General features: G+C 36.5%; 1 protein-coding gene across 5 annotated transcripts in view; it reads right to left on the reverse strand.

Moving 5' to 3' along the window:
• The window catches only part of LOC123865961 (cholinephosphotransferase 1), a 31865-nt gene extending 8155 nt beyond the window's left edge, over nt 1-23710 (reverse strand). The window contains exons 1-8 of one of the 5 annotated variants that reach the window (XM_045907215.1): nt 23323-23709; nt 19787-20027; nt 15683-15841; nt 5852-5983; nt 3171-3329; nt 2562-2687; nt 2091-2262; nt 414-1491 (exon numbers count right to left, since the gene is read on the reverse strand). In XM_045907215.1, the coding sequence (XP_045763171.1) occupies nt 1436-1491; nt 2091-2262; nt 2562-2687; nt 3171-3329; nt 5852-5983; nt 15683-15841; nt 19787-20027; nt 23323-23534 (1257 nt within the window). In that variant the 5' untranslated portion in view covers nt 23535-23709 and the 3' untranslated portion in view covers nt 414-1435. Of the gene's footprint in view, nt 1-413; nt 1492-2090; nt 2263-2561; nt 2688-3170; nt 3330-5851; nt 5984-8272; nt 8405-11871; nt 11998-15682; nt 15842-19786; nt 20028-23322 lie in introns of those variants that run through there. The other 4 variants (XM_045907212.1, XM_045907213.1, XM_045907214.1 and 1 more) reach the window with 4 other exon arrangements.
• Between the last annotated feature and the right edge of the window lie 598 nt (nt 23711-24308).

Consider the following 24308-nt stretch of genomic DNA (forward strand, 5'->3'; position numbering starts at 1 on the left):
CTAAAAACTGGTTAACTCCAAAAAGAAGATACTTTTAAGAGTTATCGCCAACAAACATTGGAATCTAGAAAAACTGATGTTTCTAAAAAGTTTTCTACATAGAACCAAACTAAAAAGTAAAAACCTTGGCTCTACAAGTAGCGTTATTTTTCAGCAACATTAGTTTTTGAAAATTCCCCGTTTTGGCGGTAATTTAAAAACTACTCTTTGTAGTTAACCGCTTTTCAGGAAGAAGACGGCAGTATTAGTGGGAGCAACATCGAGTTTCTAAAAAGTTCTCCTGTTTTCCACTGCAGTGCATTTTCAACTCTATGTCAAATCGAAGTAAGCTTACAGTCAAAGTTCATAAATAGATAAGCTATTTAAGTATTGTATAGTGTAGGAGTCATGTTAGTTTATAAGTTTAAATTAGAGAAGATATATGGACGTAGCCTGAGAATTTCTGTACTTCAAATACATTGACGCACGCGCCACGAAAGTTGATAAAGCAAGGGCTATACCTGAGATTAAACTTTAATATTGATTACTGTGATTGATACAGTTAAGGCTTGCGTATTTTCGGTTGTGGATATAACCCCTAGTTTACACAAACGAACTAGTTGTTGTTACTATGCTAAACAACTAGTTGTTATTATACTAGATTTCAGCATAACTTCTCATCAAAATCGATAGGACAGTTATGTTAGACTAGGATACATGGCGTGTGCTAATACGCTAAAAAATGTGTCTAATAAATTGTTTTAGTGGTCTAAAACCATTTTCGCATTATTGCCTTTCTAATCAAACCAATCCATCAATTTTTGTGTTTTATATATTCAAAGATCTACTAGCGCTAGATCAAAGACAATCGTGGCTAAACAAAAATAATAACTACAATGGAACACTCTTATATCTCGGCCACATTAACGGCCAACAACACGATGTTCAGCGGCGCTTCCCGCTGACCAATGTACAACGGCATTCACAATGCCGTTTGGCGTTAAACGATTTTAACCTCAATTCATTGGCATTACATCTTAACCGTTCGAGTGTGGCCACTCAGTTTAACTCAGATTATCGCGGTAATTATGGCGTTTTTGGGCGTTGACGTTAACCTTAATGTGACCTGAGTATAACATATGCATGATGCATTTTGTTCCTATAAATGCTGGATAAACTGTATGAGAAAAAAAATATGACGAAGTTGCGTGAAAGCAACCGGCTAAGCTTTCAGTTGCCCACAAGATGGAGTAGTGTACATATTGTAACTTTTTATGATTTGAAAAGAGCAACTGTTGAGTTTCTTGCCGGCTCTTCTCAGTAGAATTTTTATTCCGAACTGGCGGTAGAGTCACAGACGTAGCATAAGAGACACTAGTTGTTCTACATGAAACGAATAAATTTTGATTTTGATTTTTTAATGATATTTTTAAACACTACTGGCAACACACGTAACTTACGTTCCATACCTCCCCACGTAAATTTCGTAACAATTGTACCCCCGTTTGAGATCTAAAACAATAATATCCAAAATTACCATAGTGAAAAAATTTGAGCCTATGTTCGTATGGTTGCAACTTTCGTAGCACGTACGTGTGTGTGTGTGTGATGTGTGGCAAGAAAGTGCGACAATAGTTCAACGGGTGGGGATTTGACTTTCTTTTGATATTTTTTTTCAGTCCAGTCTATAAAGAACAATCCAAGACAATGATATTATAAATGTAAACTTAATCATTATAAATGCGAAAGTTTATCTGTCTGTCTATTACTATTTCACGGCTCAACGTTTAAACGAATTTAACGAAATTTGTTACAGGGATAGCTTGCAGCCTGGAGACGGGACATAGGTTTTGTTTATCCCGGGAAATCGAAGTTTCCACGGCACGTCAAGTTAAATCTGTACTAAATTTTGCCAAGGTGAGTTAAATGGTTAGACCGTGAAAAGGTAGCAGAAAACAGACATACAGACCCATTTATAATATTAGTATGGATGCACGCGTACACGCGCGTTCGGTGTGATGTCCTGCCGCTTAGGGGTCGTGCTTCGTCAGAGCCCATAGCATTGATCTATTGTCGCCGGTTGTGTTTGTTGGAGGGTCGTCGGTTCGTACCGTTGCGCTCCGGCTTGGGGTCCGCGTGCGGAACGTGCGGAAGGTGCGGCGCGTGCGGAAGGTGCGGCGCGTGCGGCGGGTAGGGGATGCGGAACAGTCGGATCCGCAAGTGCTCGCAGATCTCGAAGCAGATCTGCCCGCAGTAGCGCATTAAATCCGCGTACACCCATAGCTGTAACAATTATTAATTTTATTACCCTTAGCCTTTTCTGCAAAAGAAATATCAGCATCAGGTCATCACTCCATCACCAGAAATGCTCAATGGTATCATAATCGTCTGATAGTGAATTTTTAGAAACCAGAACACCGGAAAATGTCACTTGTTCCGGAAAATGACAATTGTTGTTTTTATAACCTCACCCAGTTTTGATACTAGATTTACTTATCAATAAATTTTATAGCAGAAATCCAGATTAATTTTTTGGGCTTTGCCGTAGTCGGGTAAAAAGCTTGTAAGTAGAAGATACTCACAGTACATAACCACAGCACGTAGTACTCTGGTATCGCGTTGTTGAAGTATTGGTTGAGGAACAGCATCGCCGGCCCCAGCAGCGACCAGTCGTATAGCTCCATCTCGCTCTTGGTCATGTGAGCCACCTGACGACAGATAGGGACAACTGATCAATCCAAGAATCCATACTTCCATTCTAATATTATAAATGCGAAAATGTGTCTGCTAGCTTTTAACAGCCCATTTGTTCAACTGATTTTGACGAAATCAGGTACATGGATAGTTGGCTACTAATACTTACATAGGCTACTTTTGGTCCTTGAAAATCATACAGAGCTCCCACAGGATTTTTAAAATCTGCCTGAAGATATTCTTTGAAGAATATTATTCATGATATATTGTTTCAGCAGTTTTTCTTGTGATATCTTTGGAATAGTTTAGGTCAAACTTGTTAGCAAGTAATCATAGGACTGAGCAAAACTTCTAACAATACAAATCATATAGAGTTCCCACAGGATTTTTAAAATCTACAAAGTTGCAGGCAACATCTATAAAGTATAAGTATCTTTCATAAAATATTCCTTTATCAAAGCCCTCGTAGCTTTAGTTTTAATTTTTTTATAACTTACCACCAGCCTATTGGTGACTTTGGCAGCGACCATGCCAAAGGCGAGGATGTAGAGCGCGGGATGGTTCTCGTACACGTGCGACTCGCTCTTCTGGAATATGATGAAGGCCGGCACCACCACCAGCGAGAACGGGATCACGGGCGACAGGATGCTGGTGCCCTGGGGGAGAGCGATGCTGTAGCGAGATCTTGGCTTCCACACTAAACTTGCCTTACAACTTTTGTAACATTATACCATTGTGAAAATCATTTATTGGAAAACGATCCTGTAGTGCGTAATTAAGTCAAAGGATTCGCCATATTTGCGGTGTGTCAACTGTCATGTCAAAAGTACAATTTAATAGGTACGGTAAATCGTACTTTTGACATATTTTTTTTAGAGGAGGAAAGTCCTCATGGATACCATCTGGCATGCCCGACTCCACTGCAGATGTCGAGCAGTGACCTACGCAACATCTGCAGTGACAGACTAAAAAACCTCCTCCACTCTTCGATATCTCCGCTCACGGGTTCCCAGGATAACACGAAGCATTGCGTCAGGAAGGCAGCTAAGTACTTTGGACATGACAGTTGACATATAGAGAAAACATGGCGAGTTCTTTCTCAAAATTTACGCACTATACCAACTTAAGTTTTCCTCAGTTTGCATAAAAGATAAACAAATCAGAGAAACGCGTAAGCGTCGCGATTTGCCCGGCACTTTGACCTTCTGGAGCTGGGTTTTTCATGAATGATTTCATCGTCAGTTTGCGGTAACTAGGTCGTATAGGCCGCGTACAGCGCGCCTCTTACGCATTTCAGCGAGAGCCTACTTGTTTACCTTTTAAGTAAACTAAGAAAACTAAAATATAGCATCCTCTATACCTCACTATTCCCCGTAGGGCCGATCGAGTGCAAATTTTTGAGTGAATAATTTTCTCTACAGAGTGCAAATTGTTAACTTAGCATAAAGGCATAGTACCCTGCTGGGTACTTTCCTGCCGGAGTTCTGGACTGTAGATAAAAATTCCAATTTCGATTTCTCATTGAATTAACAGATTTTGCTACAAAAGTTGTAAACACAAGTTCTTTTTTATTAATTTGACAGCTACAAGGCAACCACATGCATACATTTATAGCTACAACTAAGCTAGAACCGTTTCTTGAGATCTGTCAATGCGGTAGCGGTGCGGTAAAATAAACCCGGTTTGCCGAAAGCTTACTGAGCGACTATATTTCAGTATAAATTATTTAGGATCATCACTAAATGACAACCATCAAGATCATCCATTGAAGGTTTTCTACAAAAAAAATAATTTAATCTCGCTCAGTCTGTGCGCTCAGTGAAGCAGCAATGTAGAGCCAAATGTCAAATAAATTGGTGGCTTTCATTTACTGATACTGCATCGCTACCGCACTGACAAATTAGAAAACAGCTTAAAACATGCCAATTAGTAAGGAAATAGAAAATTAGTAAATGATTACATGCATATATACATATATAATGGAATAAATTGGCAACGCTATTATAATACGTATAATATATGGCATGGTTATGAATTCAGACCTATTTTCCTAATTAACGGTCACAGACTAAAGGAAATAGATGGACAGAGCCAAAGTGTGTATCATAGGAGGTTCTACCAATACATAATGTTGATTAGTCACAAATCCTCAACATACAACAATAATTGTTACGAATTGTTACGAATTTAAATACTGTGCTTATTTTATATTGCGTAAGAAATGTGAAGTGGACAAAAACAAAAATGCTTTTTATATAACTTTTACATTATTTTAGTATGTAATGTTTAAATTAAAAAATAATTGTAAGGGGAGGTGTTTTTAGCTTGCATTGCCACTTTTAAAACGACAAAAATTGACACTTTTTGCATTGGAGCAATTCAATTACAGATAGCGTTGTATGACGAGATTAATGAAAATCGGAAGGACAACTTCGTACTTAATTTTACGAATGATTTTATAGCTCACTTTCCGTCGTAAGATTTTCCTATAGTCTGTGTGTAACGAAAAACATGGCACTAAATAAAACAAAAATAACGCTATACGAATCAAGACGAACATTATAAGTTCGCGTCATGAAAGTTGAAACAGCACAGTCAACTTCAAGCTATCATATTGTGATCCCTTTGCCACAGTCACTGTGATAACCTACCATCTTGCGATGACTGATATTTGCGTGCCAATATATCTGGATAATTTGAATTTTCGTAATGCGTCCATTAAGTGGTTGATGAATTCCGTTAATCATGTGTGATGAAATTCCATAAATCATTGATGTTATAAATAGTATGAATACGCTTTTATTACTAGCGCTTGGGTGCCATCAGGCCTGGTGGCAAATGATGATGCAGCCTAAGATGGAGCACACTTGCCAAGAAGATTCCTATTCAAGTCCTATTCCTATAGTCATGATCACACAGTCATATGTAGTTGGTGACGTGTTTGTCTCATAGCGGCCTACAAGTCCTAGAACCCAAACACTCGAAAAATAAATTAAAGAAAAACGTGTCTAGATTTTGTCTGGATCTTCTTGACAGTGACCACCCACTGTGTTCAACTTTCATGGCGCGCACTATACAGCCATGCATCAGCCGGTCCGTGTATCGTGTAATGCTGACGTCATGACACTGGAATCCAGAGCGCGTGGAACAGCACAAAGCTTAAACTTCAAAGTCTTACTGCGACGGTGGAGCCGTTCTTGCCAACTCCGCCTTTCATTATGAGTTTAACGTACGAGAAGACGACAGTCAAAGTCATCAACACCACGCCGTAGTTGGATACGAGATTGACACTGACGTTGAGAGTCGGGATCTGTTATAATGCGTCATGCGGTGAGTCCGGCGCAGCGGCGGACGCGGGCGGCGGCCATTCAAAAAAATTATGAAAAAACATGCCATTAATACAAAAAAATTCGCGAGCGAAACAAATGGGTAGTGTACGTCTACTGAAATGTGCTATCTTCACTCATTTTATGGAATCTGAAAAATAATATAGAAAAACGTATCGCGTTTAATTTTACTTTATTGATCCTTTTTAATGTTTATTTTTTCACTTTTGGGGCTAGTCTTTAGAGACTTTTGCCCAAAGTCTAAAGACTTGCAGAGTTGAAAAACTTTCTCAGTAAAGCTCTGTGATTTCGTACTAACTTCATCCAAGGACAGGCTCGTTTTACTTAGAAATTGTTGGCCAAATCAAACCACTGCATTGCTAAAGATCTTTTGTGGCGTATTCTTATGTACCGGTTTTTTGGTATTTTATTTATGGAACGACTAAATTCTAATTATTATTTTTTACATTTATTTGAACTCTGGCGGACTGCGAATTATTCTTCTTTCTATACTAAAAAAAGGTTCTGACGAATTGAGAACCTCCTCCTCTTTTGAAGTCGGTTAAAAAGAACCTAGACGTTGAATTCTAAACCGTTGCGTTAAAGTTCTAAGCGCAATTTGGTTAAGGCATCGACCGAAATTTTATTAGATTGTATAATTTATTATTTACATCAGTATTTTATACCCATTTATTTAATGACGGAATGCAAGATGTTTCATCCATACAAAATGTAGGAATTGCAAAGCATGCGAGTTTTCAGATGAAAAATGGCAAAGTTTTAATATTAGAAGAAAAATAGTTTTTAAAACTATATTTACATGTATGAGTATAAATAAGTTAATCGTGCATCTATTTACATACTATATTATAAGGGCGTTGAGAAATTAGAAATAGAAATGAAAGATATTTACAAATTACAAAAGGAGATGATAAAGATTAACAAAACGGCATGGAAATTAACGTAATATCGGAGAAACACTAATTTAAAAAACGTTTTCAAAATTAAAGCGCGAGGGAAAACTGTCTAGCGCCATCTAGTTTCGTAAAGGTCAACTACATTGTTATATCGTGCTATGGATAGGATGGAATAAAAATTAATTACTATGATAAAGCTTTTGGAAAAAGTAAACCAAAGCCAGAATTAATATATTTTGAATTTGCAATTAAACAATATTAATGTTTTAAATTAGAATTGAAATGTTATTCAAAATGGTTACTATGCCACGATATATGTTCGCACGAGTTTTGATAAATATACTTAGTCTTTGATACTAAAAAATGGCCATAGAATATATTCATAAACGTATGTTAAAAAGCTAATAATAATTGTAACACTGATAATGATGCAAATTTAGTTGTGCACAACTAAATTGAAGGGGACTTGTTCAAGAGGCTATAAACTTGGTAATAGCCCAAAATTAGGGGATTTGCCTCTTTGTTTGCTCACCATAGTTACAAGGTCAATCGGAAAGGAGATTCTTACCCCTAAAAGAGGTCCTCGTAGGCGTCAAAAAAATAAGGATTGGAGCAAAACTAAAAATTAGGAAAAAAAATAACTTCTGGTTCAAACATTGTCGAGTGATTGTGACATTTTTTTAGAAAGGTTAATATTTTAACGATATATGAGTTGATCCTGGAGATGAAGTTTTATTTATATTTTATTCATCTCTTGCACTTATTGTAAGTATAATTAATTAAGATGTTAAATATTATGTAAACCTACAATCTACATGTCACATTCTGTTATACAAAGTTAAAATATTTACTACTTATTTGTAATGATAAGTAAAGTAACCCCTTTTGGTTTAGGAACCCCACACCGAATAATCTTGTGTGAAAAATGTTTAAGAATTAATATTACTACGAAAAAGATAGCTCTTTTAAGTCTTTGACTATTCAAATTCAAATTATTTTTATTCAATTAAACTTTTACAAGTGCTTTTGAATATAAAAGCTATAAAAGTTAAAGATTTGTTTGTAAACAACTAAAAATTAACACCAATTTTTAGAGACAGCGCACGTATATAACGTATAATGCGTACAAAATGAGAACTCACTCGCCATTTAAACTTTATGTGTCAACTGTCATGTCAAAAGTACGATTTTAGTTCCTATTTTAAAGGTGAACCGTACTTTTGACATGACAGTTGGCACAGAGTTAAAATGGCGAGCGAGTTCTCATTTCGTACGGATTATATAATACTTTAATTCCCACACCGTATCCGCAGTCCGGTAGCGTGTCATAGTGTACATGTATCACACGAGTCTTACGGCCACGGTGGAGCCATTTTTGCCGCATCCCCTATTGCGGAAGGTGGGCACGAAGTTGGCGATAAAGTAAAGAGCCCCCGCGACGGGGAACGCGCTCGCTACCACGCCCAGCGGTAATTCCACGCCGGGGATCTGTGGCGCCAAAAATTACACTAAAAAATAAAAATAAAACCCGGCCAAGCGCGAGTTGGACTCGCGCACCGACGGTTCCATACCTTGGAAGGACAAGTGAAATTATCTTTTTGCTCAAATTATCTCCAGTTGTAAATGCACGTCCTATTACTGCTTATAATACAGGGCAAGATAATAGGCAAACGTAGACCTGGCCGTAGACAACATCCTGGCTTAAGAACTTTCGCCAGTAATTCAATATAGTACAAGGACACTATTTACGGCAGGCGGTGAACAAAATCCAGTAAGCCTTTATGATTGCCAACCTCTGATAGGAGAAGACACTAGAAGAAGAAGAAGCAAATGTACGTTTGTAACAGCGTAACTCGTAACTATCAACGATTTTTAGATTTTTTCTTTACTGTGCTGTAAGACTCTGCTTCTTGCCTGATTCTAGGGCTACGGAAATTTATTTTCAACTGTCAAATTATGCAGTAAAATGGCCGTATATTTTTATTGTGATGACTTGTGAAGCTTGATTTTTTGTACAGAGCTTCTAAGGAACAGTAAACCTAAGTATTTGATAGTAATTTCAATTCGATACTTCCACGCGTATCTGAGAAAAAGGGTCTTGACATAACAGACAGCAACGAAGTGATCCTTTAAGGGTTCCTTTGTCCCTTTTGAGGTACGGAACCCGAAAGAAAAACAATATATTCTTGAGTTCGATTTAGTTTTAGAGTTTTAGCAGATATAGGTCTTGAGTTAGAAGCATTGAAGTATGTTTAAGCAAGTATGGATGAAATTTAAAATGATTTTTGACCAAAATAAGTACTAAAAGTTTTAGAGATGATAATACTACTACAATAAAAAAATGTAATTTAGTAGTCACGCTAAAAACTGGTTAATAGATTTTAGAAACAAATGTAAGTGTTTAATGGTAAAGAGAAGTCCCCCTAGTGCGCTCCTACCGCTTTTCATACAAACGTAGTTAGGCTCATCTTTGAATACTAACCATTGAAACTCAATGAAATTTTGTAGATATGTTTAAGAATTAATATCTGTATTTGTGGTTTGTCAGATTTCCCTAGAAATATCGACTTTTAAAGTTACGCGGACTTAAAGATTTTTTTGTATGTAAATCCTTGAACCCTTGTAACTTTGAAAAATCTGACAAACCAAAGACATATATACCTAGAACTTTTCTACAAAATTTCACTGAGTTTGATTAATTCAAATGAGAGCCAAACCAAATTGGTTTGAAGCACACTACGAATAAATCTCTCTTAGGTTTTTTTTTTTTTTTCAAAATGATAGCATGATGGCAAAGGCGTCCACACTACAGGACAGAAATGAGTGAAGACCCACATGATAAAAGTACAAAGTAAATCGACCAACAATATTACATCGAAAATGCTTAATCTAACACAATATGACGGTTACGGAACTCTAAAGTATTGCCGTAAATAAAAATAACAATTGACCATGCTCAATGTTACATGGAAGAACATAATGTAACATAGAGCTGCGCACATACGCACGGTACAATCGCATGCGGTGCGGTTAGCCGTGTGGTTGACCGTAAACAAAACTTTTCTATCCTACAGCAATGCGTCTTACCGCAAACTGATGCGACGAGTGGTTGAAACTGCGGTTAACTTTAACCGCTATATGCGGTTAACTACACAGCATTAGCGGCATTGCTTTGCGATCAAAGGCATTGCAGTATGATTATTGTATGAGTTTTATATATTGCTTGCGATCAACCGCACGGCTGACCGCATCGCGAGTGACCGCGTGCGTATGTACACAAACCTACGACGATTAAAGTCATGCTATTAAAAAAACCCACATGATAAGCTACAGCATCGCTTTATTAAAGTAAATAAACAATTAAATAAAGCTATTACATGGACTAAGTAAGTAAAGTAAGCCCTTACACACATCACCGATCAAAAATGGAGTTATAGGAAAGTTAAGACTGTTTAGGCTGGCCGCAAACTGGATAGTGATCGCTAAGTCCAATATGAAGTTGCAACATGGCAGTTTGCACAGCTCATAGACTAAGGATAATACACAAGTTTGAGATCGGTTCTTGTACAATGCGCAGTCATATGCTTTGTTTTCAGATTGGATTACTTGTTTTGCGCGCACTGTTTTATCGCGTCAGCAAAATAATGGTTTCACACGATTTTGTACTGTCTCTGCGCATGAATATTGTCTAAATAAATTGTCTTAGCTTCTTGCAGCATCTCTTGTGTTAAGTGCGTATGCGATCGACTTTTGTCGCCTTAGGTGAGCCTGTCTATGAGATTGTCTATGAAAATTAAAATGAAGAATGACGTATTAGTCGCTTCGTCGATAAAGCGAGCGACAAGCGATAGTAGCCAGTATGCGGCCAGCTATAAGAACTAACAGAACGAAAAGCAAGTCGTGTGTAAGGAAACAGTATGGACAAACTAAAATCTACATAGTATAATGGATACTCAAGAATACAGAAGATTAGATACAGAAAGAATTCGAAGCCCAACAATCCATGGTGTTTAGATACTTGGTACTTGGCGGCGATATTGTCCTAGAAGCTCGACTTGATTGAGAAAACAAATTGGTACTATCGTAATTGATAACATTTCACATATTATTTTTATACTATTAGGAAAACTGAAACGTCTTTCATACAGCAAGAAATTCTTTAATTATTACCGCATGAATTTTGTATAGATCAGGGCGCACGGCCGTGCAACGCCCAAGTTGTATTTGATTCTAATGAATCGCAACCAACCCATAAATATTTCAAAAAATATAATCTATACTAATATTATAAAGAGGAAACCTTTGTATTTTTGTATGTTTGTATTAAATAGGCTCAAAAACTACTGGACCGATTTCAAAATTTCTTTTACCATTACTTGGAGAGATTCTTCCGAATCCGTATAGGCTATATTTTATCCCGGAAAAAAAAAAAAAAAAATGTCCACCCGTGCGAAGCCGGGGCGGGTCGCTAGTTATTATATAAATATATTATTAATATTATAGCTGTGAATGTTTGTATTTTGTTTGTTTTATGTTTTTATTTTTCCACAGTACACTTTAGGCAAAACAAAACTATAACGTATTTGTAATATTTTATTTTTATTGTTTATATTTTATAATATTATAAAAATAAAATCAGTTAACTCCGAAAAGTTGAATCGGTCACTCAGTAGCCTTATCTGGTGATAGAAGGGCTGGCTAATTTTTAGCGCAAAGAATCAGCCTGTCTCTACAACGCCGAACAGTACTTTGTACTTGTATGTAGTACTTGATTACTTTGTACAGTAATCAGATAAGGCTAGCTTTAAGTTTTATTGTAACATTTTCAACTTTTGAAAAATCGCGAAATGTTATCAATTTACGTTTGACATCAGAAGTGGGATAGCAATATCTTATTGTTGGTAGTATAGTAGTGGTATCGAGCTTCCAGTCCAGCGGGTACCGCGTTCGCTCACAGCGACGGTGGAGCCGTTCTTGCCGACGCCGCCGGCAGCGATGGCGGCGCCCAGCGCGCCCAGCGTGAGCACCGCGCCCGCCACCGCCACCCCGCCCAGCGAGTAACGCATCTCCAGCGAGCCCACCTGGACCCACCCCCACCCCGTACACCGCGCGGTTACAACATTTGTGAGAACCATGGGACTAACCTATCCACAGCTACGAACCTACTTCAAATAAAAAGTTTTACTTCGTACTTTATCACTATCACTACCCATATTTTAAATGCGAAAGTGTGTTTGTTGGTTTGCCCTTCAAGCACGGCACAAGCGTGACGGATTGACAGATTTTTGACATAGAAATAGTAAAATACCTGGACAGTGACATAGAGAACCTTATATCCGAAATAAAACTTTGAATTTACGCAGACACAGTCACAAGGATCAAGTAGAAATATAAATTATTAGTTGATGCCCACGAATTCACCCGCATGGATCCAAATTTTAAAAAATGAGATGAAACTTTTTGATTTCCTCGGATAAAAAGTATTCTATGTCACTCACCAGGTTTTTCAATATATCCATGACGTCGATTCGTCAGTCTGTTGAGACGTGAGCGAAGGATAAACCAACAAGCACACATTCGCATTTTTAATATTAAGTGGTGATGCTCTTCATCGTAACTGAATATGATTAAAAGTTTAACTCGTGCATTTATTTTTATCAGTTTTAGATTTTGACGACAAATTCTGATAAAAGTGACGTTTCCCTTAATAGATTCAAAAAATGAGCCTTCTCACTATTCTTGCTCTTGATTTAAACTGAACTGCTATACTATAAAATGGAATAATACCTTTCATTTGACATCAATATCATAACTGTTGAGAGTTAGCCCAAAATACCTATGGTTCTTTATTATCTATATCTTTTTCACATAACAAGTCTCATAGCACTTATTTTTTACCAATACTTGAATTTAACATTAAAAAAGCTCAAAATCTACTTTCCTAATATTTTTTTAATATAAGAACCTCGACCCGGCTGCGCTCGGGTGAAATTTATGAAAATTATTTCATTATTCAGTTACTCTACTGCTAAAGTTCTAAAAATGGATTTTTATTATTTGATAAGAAACTACAATCATTATTCGGTAGGAAACTAAGTACAGTACTATCACTTTTATAAGTTACACCGATGTACGTGCGCAGAAATCTTATTGTTGAATGGCGCGAAAATACCTCAGCCAATTAATAGCACGCTTGCGTCCGCTATTGGTTGTTGCCTATGTGCTATGTACGCGCAAATTATGAGCGAGATAGCACGAGTCCGTAGTCTCTATTTCATTGGTGTACATTTGGTTTAAGTCAGCGTTAGGTTGTGCTTTTCTGCGCAAACGAATTTTGCCGATACGACTTATAAAAGTGATAATATTATACTTTATCAGCTGCTAAAAGACCTTTTTATATGAAAAAGATAATAAAGTAGTTGTTATCACATTTTCGCGGAAAATAGAATGAAAATTACAACAGCTGCAAACATACAGGGCTCTAGGTAACATCGATAAAAGCTTTGTGAATAACTTTTTGAAATTACGATTTTTTATATATTTTGACAGTGACTCGTAATTAACAATAATTATGTTACATTTTACGGAGAATACAATTGTTATGCTTTAACTAAAATCATTTATTGTGTAAGGTTATTTTTAAAAATTGATTTGAGTTGTCAAAAATAATATAAAATTATTAATTTATCTAATGCAGGTAGTTTGATAAAATCGATATTTGGCTCATTCGATGTCATACAATCTGTTGCTAGGAGGCCAACAAGATTGAACTTGCATAAATACGGGTGTTTTGAAGGTTTTAGTTTAGTCTCCTTCTGAGATTCGGAGCGATATCGCATATTTTCGGTATTTGGATTGTGAACTGAATAATTAGATGTTGTGATAGCAATCACGCTCTAATTAAATTATTTATTTTGGCATTAGTTTGTTTAGATTAAAACTCTCGGATAACCTTACACATTAAACTTGTGTTTTTTGTGTTGGTAAATGAGAGGACATTCCAATAATTCCATAAAAATAATTAAATAATACCTGCTTTTCTGAGTGACGCCAATAATTCAGAAGCGGGACGTGTCTCACGTTGCTTTCATTTCGCTTTGGTATCTTTTTCAAAACAACCCACATTTGATAAATTTTTTTAATGAGTTCGGTGGTTTTGGTGATTAAAATTTTAAGTTTTTTTAAAGAATTTAGTCTTTTGTGAAGTGGAAAGTAATTTGTTTTAAGTGGTTCAGATTTTGTATACATCGAATGAGAAGTTAGTCGTTTGGATTTATTGTTGACTGGATATTAATACTGAGAGTTCGGCAGTTCAAGGGTAGGTTTTAATGATTTGACGGAGGACAGGATAGCCCATGATTTGGATTTGACTTAGGGCAAGGAAGCCCGCGACTGACACGACAAGATTAATTAGAAACACGAGGACGTGTTAAATTCAGGACGGCCGAACTGTAAGGTTATTTTTAAAAATTGATTTGAGTTGTCAAAAATAATATAAAATTATTAATTTATCTAATGCAGGTAGTTTGATAAAATCGATATTTGGCTCATTCGATGTCATACAATCTGTTGCTAGGAGGCCAACAAGATTGAACTTGCATAAATACGGGTGTTTTGAAGGTTTTAGTTTAGTCTCCTTCTGAGATTCGGAGCGATATCGCATATTTTCGGTATTTGGATTGTGAACTGAATAATTAGATGTTGTGATAGCAATCACGCTCTAATTAAATTATTTATTTTGGCATTAGTTTGTTTAGATTAAAACTCTCGGATAACCTTACACATTAAACTTGTGTTTTTTGTGTTGGTAAATGAGAGGACATTCCAATAATTCCATAAAAATAATTAAATAATACCTGCTTTTCTGAGTGACGCCAATAATTGGAAGATGCAAAAAATATATACTAGTGCAACTTTTTGTTTCTAATTTAGGAAACATAAATAATTAATATTGCGTCGACTATCACCTAAAGCCCTGTATAGTAATAATAATAATAATATATATATTTATATTTGAGAAAAGACATACATACATTACATATCCTATATTTTAACATTTTAATTTTTGGTACATATATTTTGTTATTGGTTTAGAATTCGGAAGAAAGTATTTCAATTTTTGAAAATAATAAATTATAATATAATTTAGCAGGCAAGCAATCCATCTAACAAGTCTATTAGATTCATTTTCTAATAAAAATTTAGGCAAGAATTCTCATAAACTTTTAAATTTTATGAATCTACAAATTATCATATACTTATTTTTGTTTCGGTAAGACATTTTCATCACATCTATCTATACAGAAAGCTATTATTTGATGCATAAATTGCACATGCAATCGGCTAATTCATATCAAATTATGCATGACCATTTACCATTGTTAATTTTCTATGCATCGCTCAGATCGCACGCATAAATATGATAAATATAGTAAACATTCATGTGGGTGTTTTTAAAAGATATCGATCATATTAACCTGCCTAAGTAACATGTAAATCAGTATTATAAATGTAAAATTGCAATGATTCGTAAGCCAAGTTGTAGCATATAATTTAAAACTTACTACAACTTACACCATGAAAATGGAAAAACAATATCCATGATGTAGTTGGCGCACCATGCAGAGTCCAACGCAAACTAAATTCAGTAGAACTTAGCATATTAATCACCTACTTTTTCAAATTTCGTGACACATAGTGAATCATTGCAATTGAACTAAAATATTATCAACTATTAAGTAGTAGAAATAATCTAGATTACATTACCTGAGTGGTCCAGAAATCGGGTCCTAATATAGCGGATATGAGGTGTATGAGAATAATGGCATATTGCGCCTCTGTGACGTCAATGCGCCCCATTTTGAGCGTGCCAGTGACGTAGGCTTGCCAGTGCGCGCAGTAGAACAGCGTCATGGCGCAAAAACACTGGAAAATAAAGAATAAGAACTGTCATAAAATTGCTGTTTAGAGTTTTAAAAACAATTAATTTCAGGAAGTTTTACGTAATACGAATAAAAAAAAATGTTTTTATTGTTTGTAATTGAAGGTTTTCATGGCATGGCATCATATTAAGTTGATGATACATTTTTGGAAGCAATCTACTTAACCCAAATAACAATTCATAACTCCAACAAATATATAAATTTTATTTTTTCTTTAGAACTTGGCTCAAATCTCTGCTGTGCCCAAATGATGTTTGAACACAACAAAATTATAATTAATTTTCGTTTTGTTTTAAATATAATCGTTAATCATATGGGGGAAAATGTGGGTAGGTTTTATGTTATACAAATATGCTAGCAAACACCTAAACTTCTGCAAAACACATAAGTGATAGGCTAATGACCCTATTAGAAATACTTTTCGCAACAGCTGTGAGGTGCGTCGACCCCGCAGTTCACCGCCAGAGCGTAACGTGTCCTGTATTACACAAATTGCCTAGCAAAGAAATAACGCTTCCTACATCGTAACATTTTATGAGAGGTTACCTATTTTGGAACGCTAAATTACAATAAGGTAACTATAATAACTCTTTTTTTTATTCCATTAGAGCTTTTGACTGCGATCTCACCTGATGGTAAGTGATAATGCAGGCTGGTTCTTCTCGGTAGATTATAAATTTAAAAGTGTGTCTGTCTGTCTGCTACCCTTTTACAGCCCAACAGTTTAACCGATTCTGACGAAATTTGGTAAAGTTAGCTTATATTCCGAGGACGGACATAGGTTACATTTTATCCAAAGAGTTCCCACGAGATTCCTAAAAACTTATCCGCTAAACAGATTTATATGAAATTTGGTACCGAGGTAGCTTACGCCCCTGTAATTGATATAGGCAACTTTTTATCCCGGAAAATTAAATAGTTCCCACGGGAACCTCTTAAAAACCTAAATCCACGTGGATGAAGTCGCGGGCATCCGCTAGTCCATTACGAATTACGAGTGGTTTGCTATAATACTAAAAAGAGCACCCAATTTGGGCGAAATAAACCGCTCTCAACACTTGGCAACACCCCAACTTGAGTTCCAAAGCACACATCTGTCCAATCTGTGAGTGGGAAGGCTGCCAACATCCCGGGCGCCCTCGTGCAAGCTCGCGAGACCTTGCGTCTATTCAGTCAAACGGGTTCACGGTCGACACACTTCCGCTAGCTCGATATTCACTTTGAAGGGGTTTACCAGGCTTCTATACAATTTCTTGTAATTATAGAATGTCATCATCAATCTGCGACTCTTCTCAAACCTGGGCGCGTTTGGAACACTCGTAGCTTTAGTTTTAAGTTAACGTATTTTATTTTACAAATCTAACATTTCTAACCATCAAAAGGTGCACAATAGTACCTAATTTAAATACTTTATACATAGACATATATATAGACATAGGTCTCTTGTAGTGACATACGTACGCCACGATCTTGCGTCGTCTGAATCTGTTTTTAGGGTTCCGTGCCCGAAGGGTGCTAACGGAACCCTACTACTAAGCCTCTGCTGTCCGTCTGTCCGTTTGTCTGTCGCGTGTGAGAACCCATTGCCACTTCAGCTTCGCAAATCACAACCATTCGCTTACTCTGATTCTCCTACGCATCTCTTCGTTTCTGATTTGATCACGTCGCGTAGGAAGACTAATAGGATAGCTCTAGATCAACGGGAAGTACCCTATAGGTTTTCTTGACAGACAACGACAGACAGACAACAAAGTGATCCTATAAGGGTTCCGGTTTTCCTTTTGAGGTAAGGAACCTAAAAAATAGCGAATGAGTTATCCTTTTGTACTTGGAGCATATTTTCCGGGTAAGTCCCCGAGGGCGTCCCGGCGGCGACCGGTCTACAGGCCTTGGGCTTATTCAATGAAAAGAGTTCACGGTTGACATACTTCCGTTAAATCGATATGCAAATTATTCCAAGCTTCTATACAATTTGAAATAGTAGCCTCACAAGAGTAAATAAAAAATTTATAACACCCCCGACAAATGAAGGTTACAGTAACTAGAAAAGAGCTGATAACTTTCAAACGACTGAACCAATTTTCTTGGATTATAGCTAAGAGCACTCTCGATTAAGCCACCTTTCAAACAAAAAAAAAAACTAAATTAAAATCGGTTCATTTGTTTAGGAGCTACGATGCCACAGACAGATACACAGATACACACGTCAAACTTATAACACCCCTCTTTTTGGGTCGGGCGTTAAAAAGAACTGCAGTTCATCATTACGGCCTTCATCGGCCCACTATAACTGAGGTCGGGTGTTCTCTCAGAATGGGAAGGATTTAGGCCAAAGTTTATCACTCTTACCAAGTGCGGATTGGCGGAATTCACACACCTTAAAGAGCATTATGGAGATCTCTCAGACATGCAGGTTTTCTCACGATGTTTTTCTTCACCACTAATTTATATTTTATGTAATTGCTTGAACCATAACTCCGAATAAGTAGTGGATGCGTGCCCGGGATAGAGCACCGCAGGTAATTTTATACATTTTTATTGTTTATGTTTGTAGATTCATCCATTTTATTTTTTAATTCATGCAAGACCTTGACCACAATCACACCTGATGGAAAGTGATGATGTGGCCTAACATCATCACTTTCCATCCACATTCCATTTCCACATTGGGACGCCATGCATTCTCAAGAGTTCTACGTGAAATGGCCTACTCCCTATCATGACAATAATTTGATGTGACCACATGAATCACACAGGTACACACTGCAAGGTTAATTGAGAGAACGTTTCAAGTTTCAACTACACAAGTAGGTACATGCAACATGACTGCAATCCGACTGCAATCAATATCTCTGTAATGTATTAGGCACTTTCTATAAATAACTAACTAAATCAATCCCATAGGCGTAGGAGACTTTGTAATCAATTAATCTGTTAGTATAACAGAACCAAGGTGGATCTTCTTACGCGCTTGTCCATACAAACGTATTACGCCTATTATAAAATAAAATTTGTAGTAATAGATCTAAAACTGAGCCAGATATCCAGTACCTACTCGCCATGCTCTTTATTGACTCACCAGGGAAGCAGCAGATGAAAGCAACTGGTGGCCATACAATTTAGTAGGTAGGTACGTAAAAAACATATACTACTATCTACATAATATATTTGTATCTAGCAGTTCTCCATAAAGTAGCAACTCCTACTGACAATCGATTTAATGATTCATAGTTACCTACTACATTGAATGCTTATGAGCTATTCATTCTATCTTTATTGGTAATAGAATACTATCTAAATTGTTTGCTACCAAGTGATTGAAGCTTAGTATTCACGCTATGATAGCCTAAAACAAACTTCGATAAATATTAAAAAAATAATCATCATTTATCTGTCTAAAACACCTAGGCATTTATAAACTGAAAGGGTAACGAGACTACCCTACTGGGTAAAGCTATTATGTCGTAAATTCCAGCATCAACCAGAAAATCGATAAGGAAGACGAGGGCAACAGCTAGGTAACTCATGATCATCAGCAACATATCGCCGGCCCACTACGGAGCACGGGTTTCCCCTCAGAACGAGAAGGAAGAGGAGTATTGGCTACAGTTCACCAAGCTGGCCATATTATATAATAACAAGTGTAAATTAAAAATTTATAACACCCCCGACAAGTGAAGGTTACAGTAACTAGAAAAGAGCTGATAACTTTCAAATGGCTGAACCGATTTTCTTGGATTATATCTAAGAACACTCTCGATCAAGCCACCTTTTACACAAAAAAAAAAAAAACTAAATTAAAATCGGTTAATTTGTTTAGGAGCTTCGATGCCACAGTCAGATACCCAGATACACACGTGAAACTTATAACACCTCTCTTTATGGGTCGGGGGTTAAAAAATATGTCTGTTATTCAAAATTCACCAACCTGGAAGAACATCCAAGTAGGATAATCGCCGAGCTTGACAGCTATGCAGGCGCCGAGCGCTATGAAGACGGTGGAGATGCTGTCGCAGCCGTGGTCGAACAGCTCGCCCAGCGGCGACTGGCTGCCGGTGCGCCGCGCCTGCTTGCCGTCTATGGCGTCCAGGCTCTGGTACACGAACACCCCCAGCGCGCACAGGGCGCACGCCCATCGCGGCGGCTCTTGCCGCGCGTCCGGGCTATACCTGGCCAAGAACAACTAGTGTAAAACCACAGCCTTAACACATACTTCCTACAGGTGCTCAATGAAGACATCATAAATAAAGTAATCCTGCAGGGTCATCGGGACGAGATGTGTGATGATGTAGTCTAAGATGGAAGTGGGCTAACTCATACCCATTCGGTTTCTATAGGATCGTACAGGAATGCTAAATCACTTGGTACAGCGTTCCCAGTAGGGTGGTAACTAGCCATGGCCAAAGCCTCCCACCAGATCAGACTAGAAATTACAATATTTTACATGAAACTAAGGCTTTTAGTTTCTATTACCAAATATATGCCTTTTATATCAATAGATTTGAAGATCTACCTGTTAAATTTTACACTGATTTAGACAAAATTTAATAAACAGATAGCTTGCATCTCAGAGACAGGCCTAGCCTACATTTAATCCCGTAAATTCAAAGAGTTCTCACAGGATTTTTCAAATGCATATAAATACATGGCTGTATGTAGTTGGCATCATCTGATTATTTGATAAGCTAGTGTCCCAATCTAGAAATATCAGAAATGCCAATGCTATTAAATGTCATATAATTAATTGTTATTTACATAAGCTTCACAATTAGTGTTTGAGGATTATCCCCATTACTAGATTAGTGATAGTAATATAATCAGTAATGAGTGCTTAGTTTATGTAAGTACAGTCTGAGACAGGTTAATGACAAGATTAAAAACAAACATATACTAGTTAGTTGATCTTGTAGAGGCACCAGCGAGTAATCACTTTAGAGGCTACGCGTGCCACGACGTAGCGTAATTCGTTAGTTGCCCCTAGCCTCTTGTAGCGTGTTGTTGTTTCCAAAGAAATTGTAACTTTAAATAGTGAATTATAATATATATTTTTTTAGTGTTCATTTCTTTTGTTTTTATTACTACCCTGGTAGAGAACACGGCGCTATATATACATCAAATATCTGTACGTAAAACACCTGTACATTGGTGACCCCGACGTGATTTGAACACGCAACCTTCTGATCTTACTCACTTTAGTTAACTATGGATATTGTAATAATCAGTTTCCAAGATACACACACCAAGACATAAACATTTTTCCTGTTAATGCCATTGTGCATCTGTTTATAAACAACTTGCTTGTGGGAAATACACATGATTATTACAACTGACGAGTTGGCAAACAACATAGTGTAATTAAATGAAATAAAATTTTACAGGAGCAAGAAACTGACTGAAAACTGAAACTTTACTGTACTCTTAATTGATTGATTGAAATCACAAACTTTGCCTCAGATCTAGCATAGTTTTAGACAGTTCTGCTTAGAAATGAGTTCCAGTTAGAAATGAAATGAATTTATGCATTTCATGTAGGACAGCATGTGCCACATATGTTATGATATGTCAAGACCACCAGTTTGTATTGTAGTGATTGGAATCGGGGACTTTGGACTCAATTTTAGCACAGTTTTAGGCTATTTATTTCATTTTATTCAGTTATAAGTTAGCCTTTGACTGCAATTTCACCTCGTGGTAAGTGATGATGCAGTCTAAGATGGAAACAGGCTAACCTGGAAGGGATATAGCAATTTTTATTAAACCCCTTGGTAATAAAAACACACACAGGGCTTACCACTGTGCCAGGGTGGTCAAAAATGTTGCTTGAAAATTAGTTCAGATTTGTATACAGTGGAGTGGACCAAAAACGTCTGGATTAAAGAAAAACAGTATTATGAAGTTACATGGTTCTGTTCACCAGTAATTGTTGGCAGTGGATATCACTTGCTGCACAGTGTACCATACAGATTTATCAGGTTTAGTGGATTATACAAAGTTAAGCTTCTTATTCCTAATCATATGATTGACTTCCGGAAAGTAATACCTGCTTCTATTTAACAAAGGGGAACATGATTCATCCGTAGCATTTTGTTATGTTAATTTGAGTGTGAATGCATAAAAGCGGCACTGCCTTGTGTGGAGACATCTGCCTTGCATTGATACTGTCAAGTTCATGTTCAATGACCTCCTATTACCATTTTATGACTAATGTTTACTATGAGACTTAACTATTTACTACTTGAAATACATTGCTGTTAGACATTAATATTTTGGCAGCCATAGGTTTTGACAAGGAAATGTGAAGTGGAGTCGACCACAATCATGGATCACAGACGGTCCATGTGATACAGGGTACTCAAGAACCTACATATATATATAAGTAAATTAACACTAACAACCTTCAATAGAATAGAATAGAATAGTTTTTTTTAAAATAATCTTTAACAAGCACTTTTGAATCATCAAAAGAATTTAGCTTGCATGTAAATGTTATCTCTAGAATCTACCTAGATTGTTGTTTCTCAATCAGTTTTATATCAGCCTACAAAAACCAATAATATGTTAAGTAAAAAGCCTTTATGAAATTATAATAACATTTTAATCATTTCTATGTTTAAACATTTAAGCAGTTATTGCAGCAGTAGGGTCAAGGATGTAAGATTACAACGTGTTCCAATACAAAATGTATTAAGAATAGATATCTCAATTTTGAATGTTTTGCTAAACTTATCTTTTGTATATATACAGGTCTAATTTTTTGGTACATTTTTTGATTTTTTATTTGACAATTCAAAAGTGCTTGTAAAAATCAAATTGAATTTAAAATAAATATATATTTGAATAGATTGTGACCCAAAAGGAGTCACCTCTAGACCTCTGTAGATCTCTCTCTTGTAGATAAATAAATGTCTACAATAATAGAATGAAAATCTCACTAATTTTTCTTTATAAAAATCACATCTTTAGCTAATTTACATACTTAATATTATGTTAGCATTTTTGATGCACTGTAACTTAAAAGGCATTAATAATATTTTGAGAAACAGTAAAGATTAAAAAATTTGAATGAGGAAGACATTCAAAAGCTAATGAACTCTTTACTAATTAGGATCTAGGACTTTTATAAATCATAGTTAAGAATAATATAATTTATTCAGCATGATATATCTTATCACAGGTGGCGCGACTCTTTCGGCCAATCATATGAGGGCTACATACAACGGGAAGCGTAATCTTTTGGCCAATACAAATCTCGCGCTTCCGAGTTCGGAGGCCGAATTTTACGAAGTACTGTTATAAAAATAATAATGTAGGTTATAAGAAAGTTGCTCGCTGCTTAGAGTAGAGGTAAAAATGAAAGTCGTTCCGCTGGTTAGGTAGGTACTCTAGTCTCTATATTATGACACAATTTTCGCAACGCTGTAAAGCCCAACGAGATGAAAATGACAGCCACTAACATGCACTTACCAAATTAAAATAAGTGTGGTGACGATATTGACTATTAAACCTAATATAGTAATGAGATTCGGCGCCAGCCATAGCGGCGTCTTCGAAACCAGCCAGCACCACCACGGTTGGAGCCAGGCGTCTAGTATACTCGCACTGGTGCAAGAATATTTGTGTTCACTAAGTCTTTTTAACTGGGCAGCGTTAAGAATCCTTTCCTTGTAGAACTGCATTTTCAGTCACTGTCACGTCATTTAACTGATTTGTTTATTAATAACACTACACTTATCACTACATTAAAAAGCTATTTGCAAAAATATTTAGATCGGAAAATTTGCACGACCTCTCATTTTACATCATTCTTTAAATGTTGACCACAGACAATTTGTTTCTTTTTTTAAGAAACACTAGCTGTCAGTTTTGGATTCCGGGTAACCATAGATACCTACTACGTAAAACTGTCACAGATCACGAAACTATTGTCAGCGTGCCAAGTCACGGTGTGTAAATAAGACATTATCAACATCAACAGACAATGGCGAAAAAGGGCGGGAAACTGCGTACATAAGCGGACGTGAAATTTTCTTCCTTTAATTTTTTAATACAATTTGGAAAGGGATTGGTGTTGTTTTATAGTGTAAATATTGTAGTTTTAGTGACATTTTCATAGTAGATAGCTGTATATATAGGTAAGTTTTAAAATTTAGTATAGTTTAAATTTCAACGTTATGGACATCCGGCCCCCCGATCCAGGGGGGTCAAATCCTTCGGGATCATTGGATAATACATCAAAAATGGATATACTAATAGCAGCGGTTGAGTCGTCAATGGACACTGATGTATCTGTCGTGTCCAATGTCGACAAAACTCTTAAAAGGAAAATATTCTCACGCATTTGTTTAACATGTAATAAACGAAAAAGGAAAACAAAAACTAGAGATGGAAAAGAACAGTACAGTTGCGATTGCAAGTTTGAAATTAATAATAATAGTAATAATAACAAGGCT

This window comes from Maniola jurtina, chromosome 6 (assembly GCF_905333055.1).
Source record: "Maniola jurtina chromosome 6, ilManJurt1.1, whole genome shotgun sequence".
Taxonomy (NCBI): domain Eukaryota; kingdom Metazoa; phylum Arthropoda; class Insecta; order Lepidoptera; family Nymphalidae; genus Maniola; species Maniola jurtina.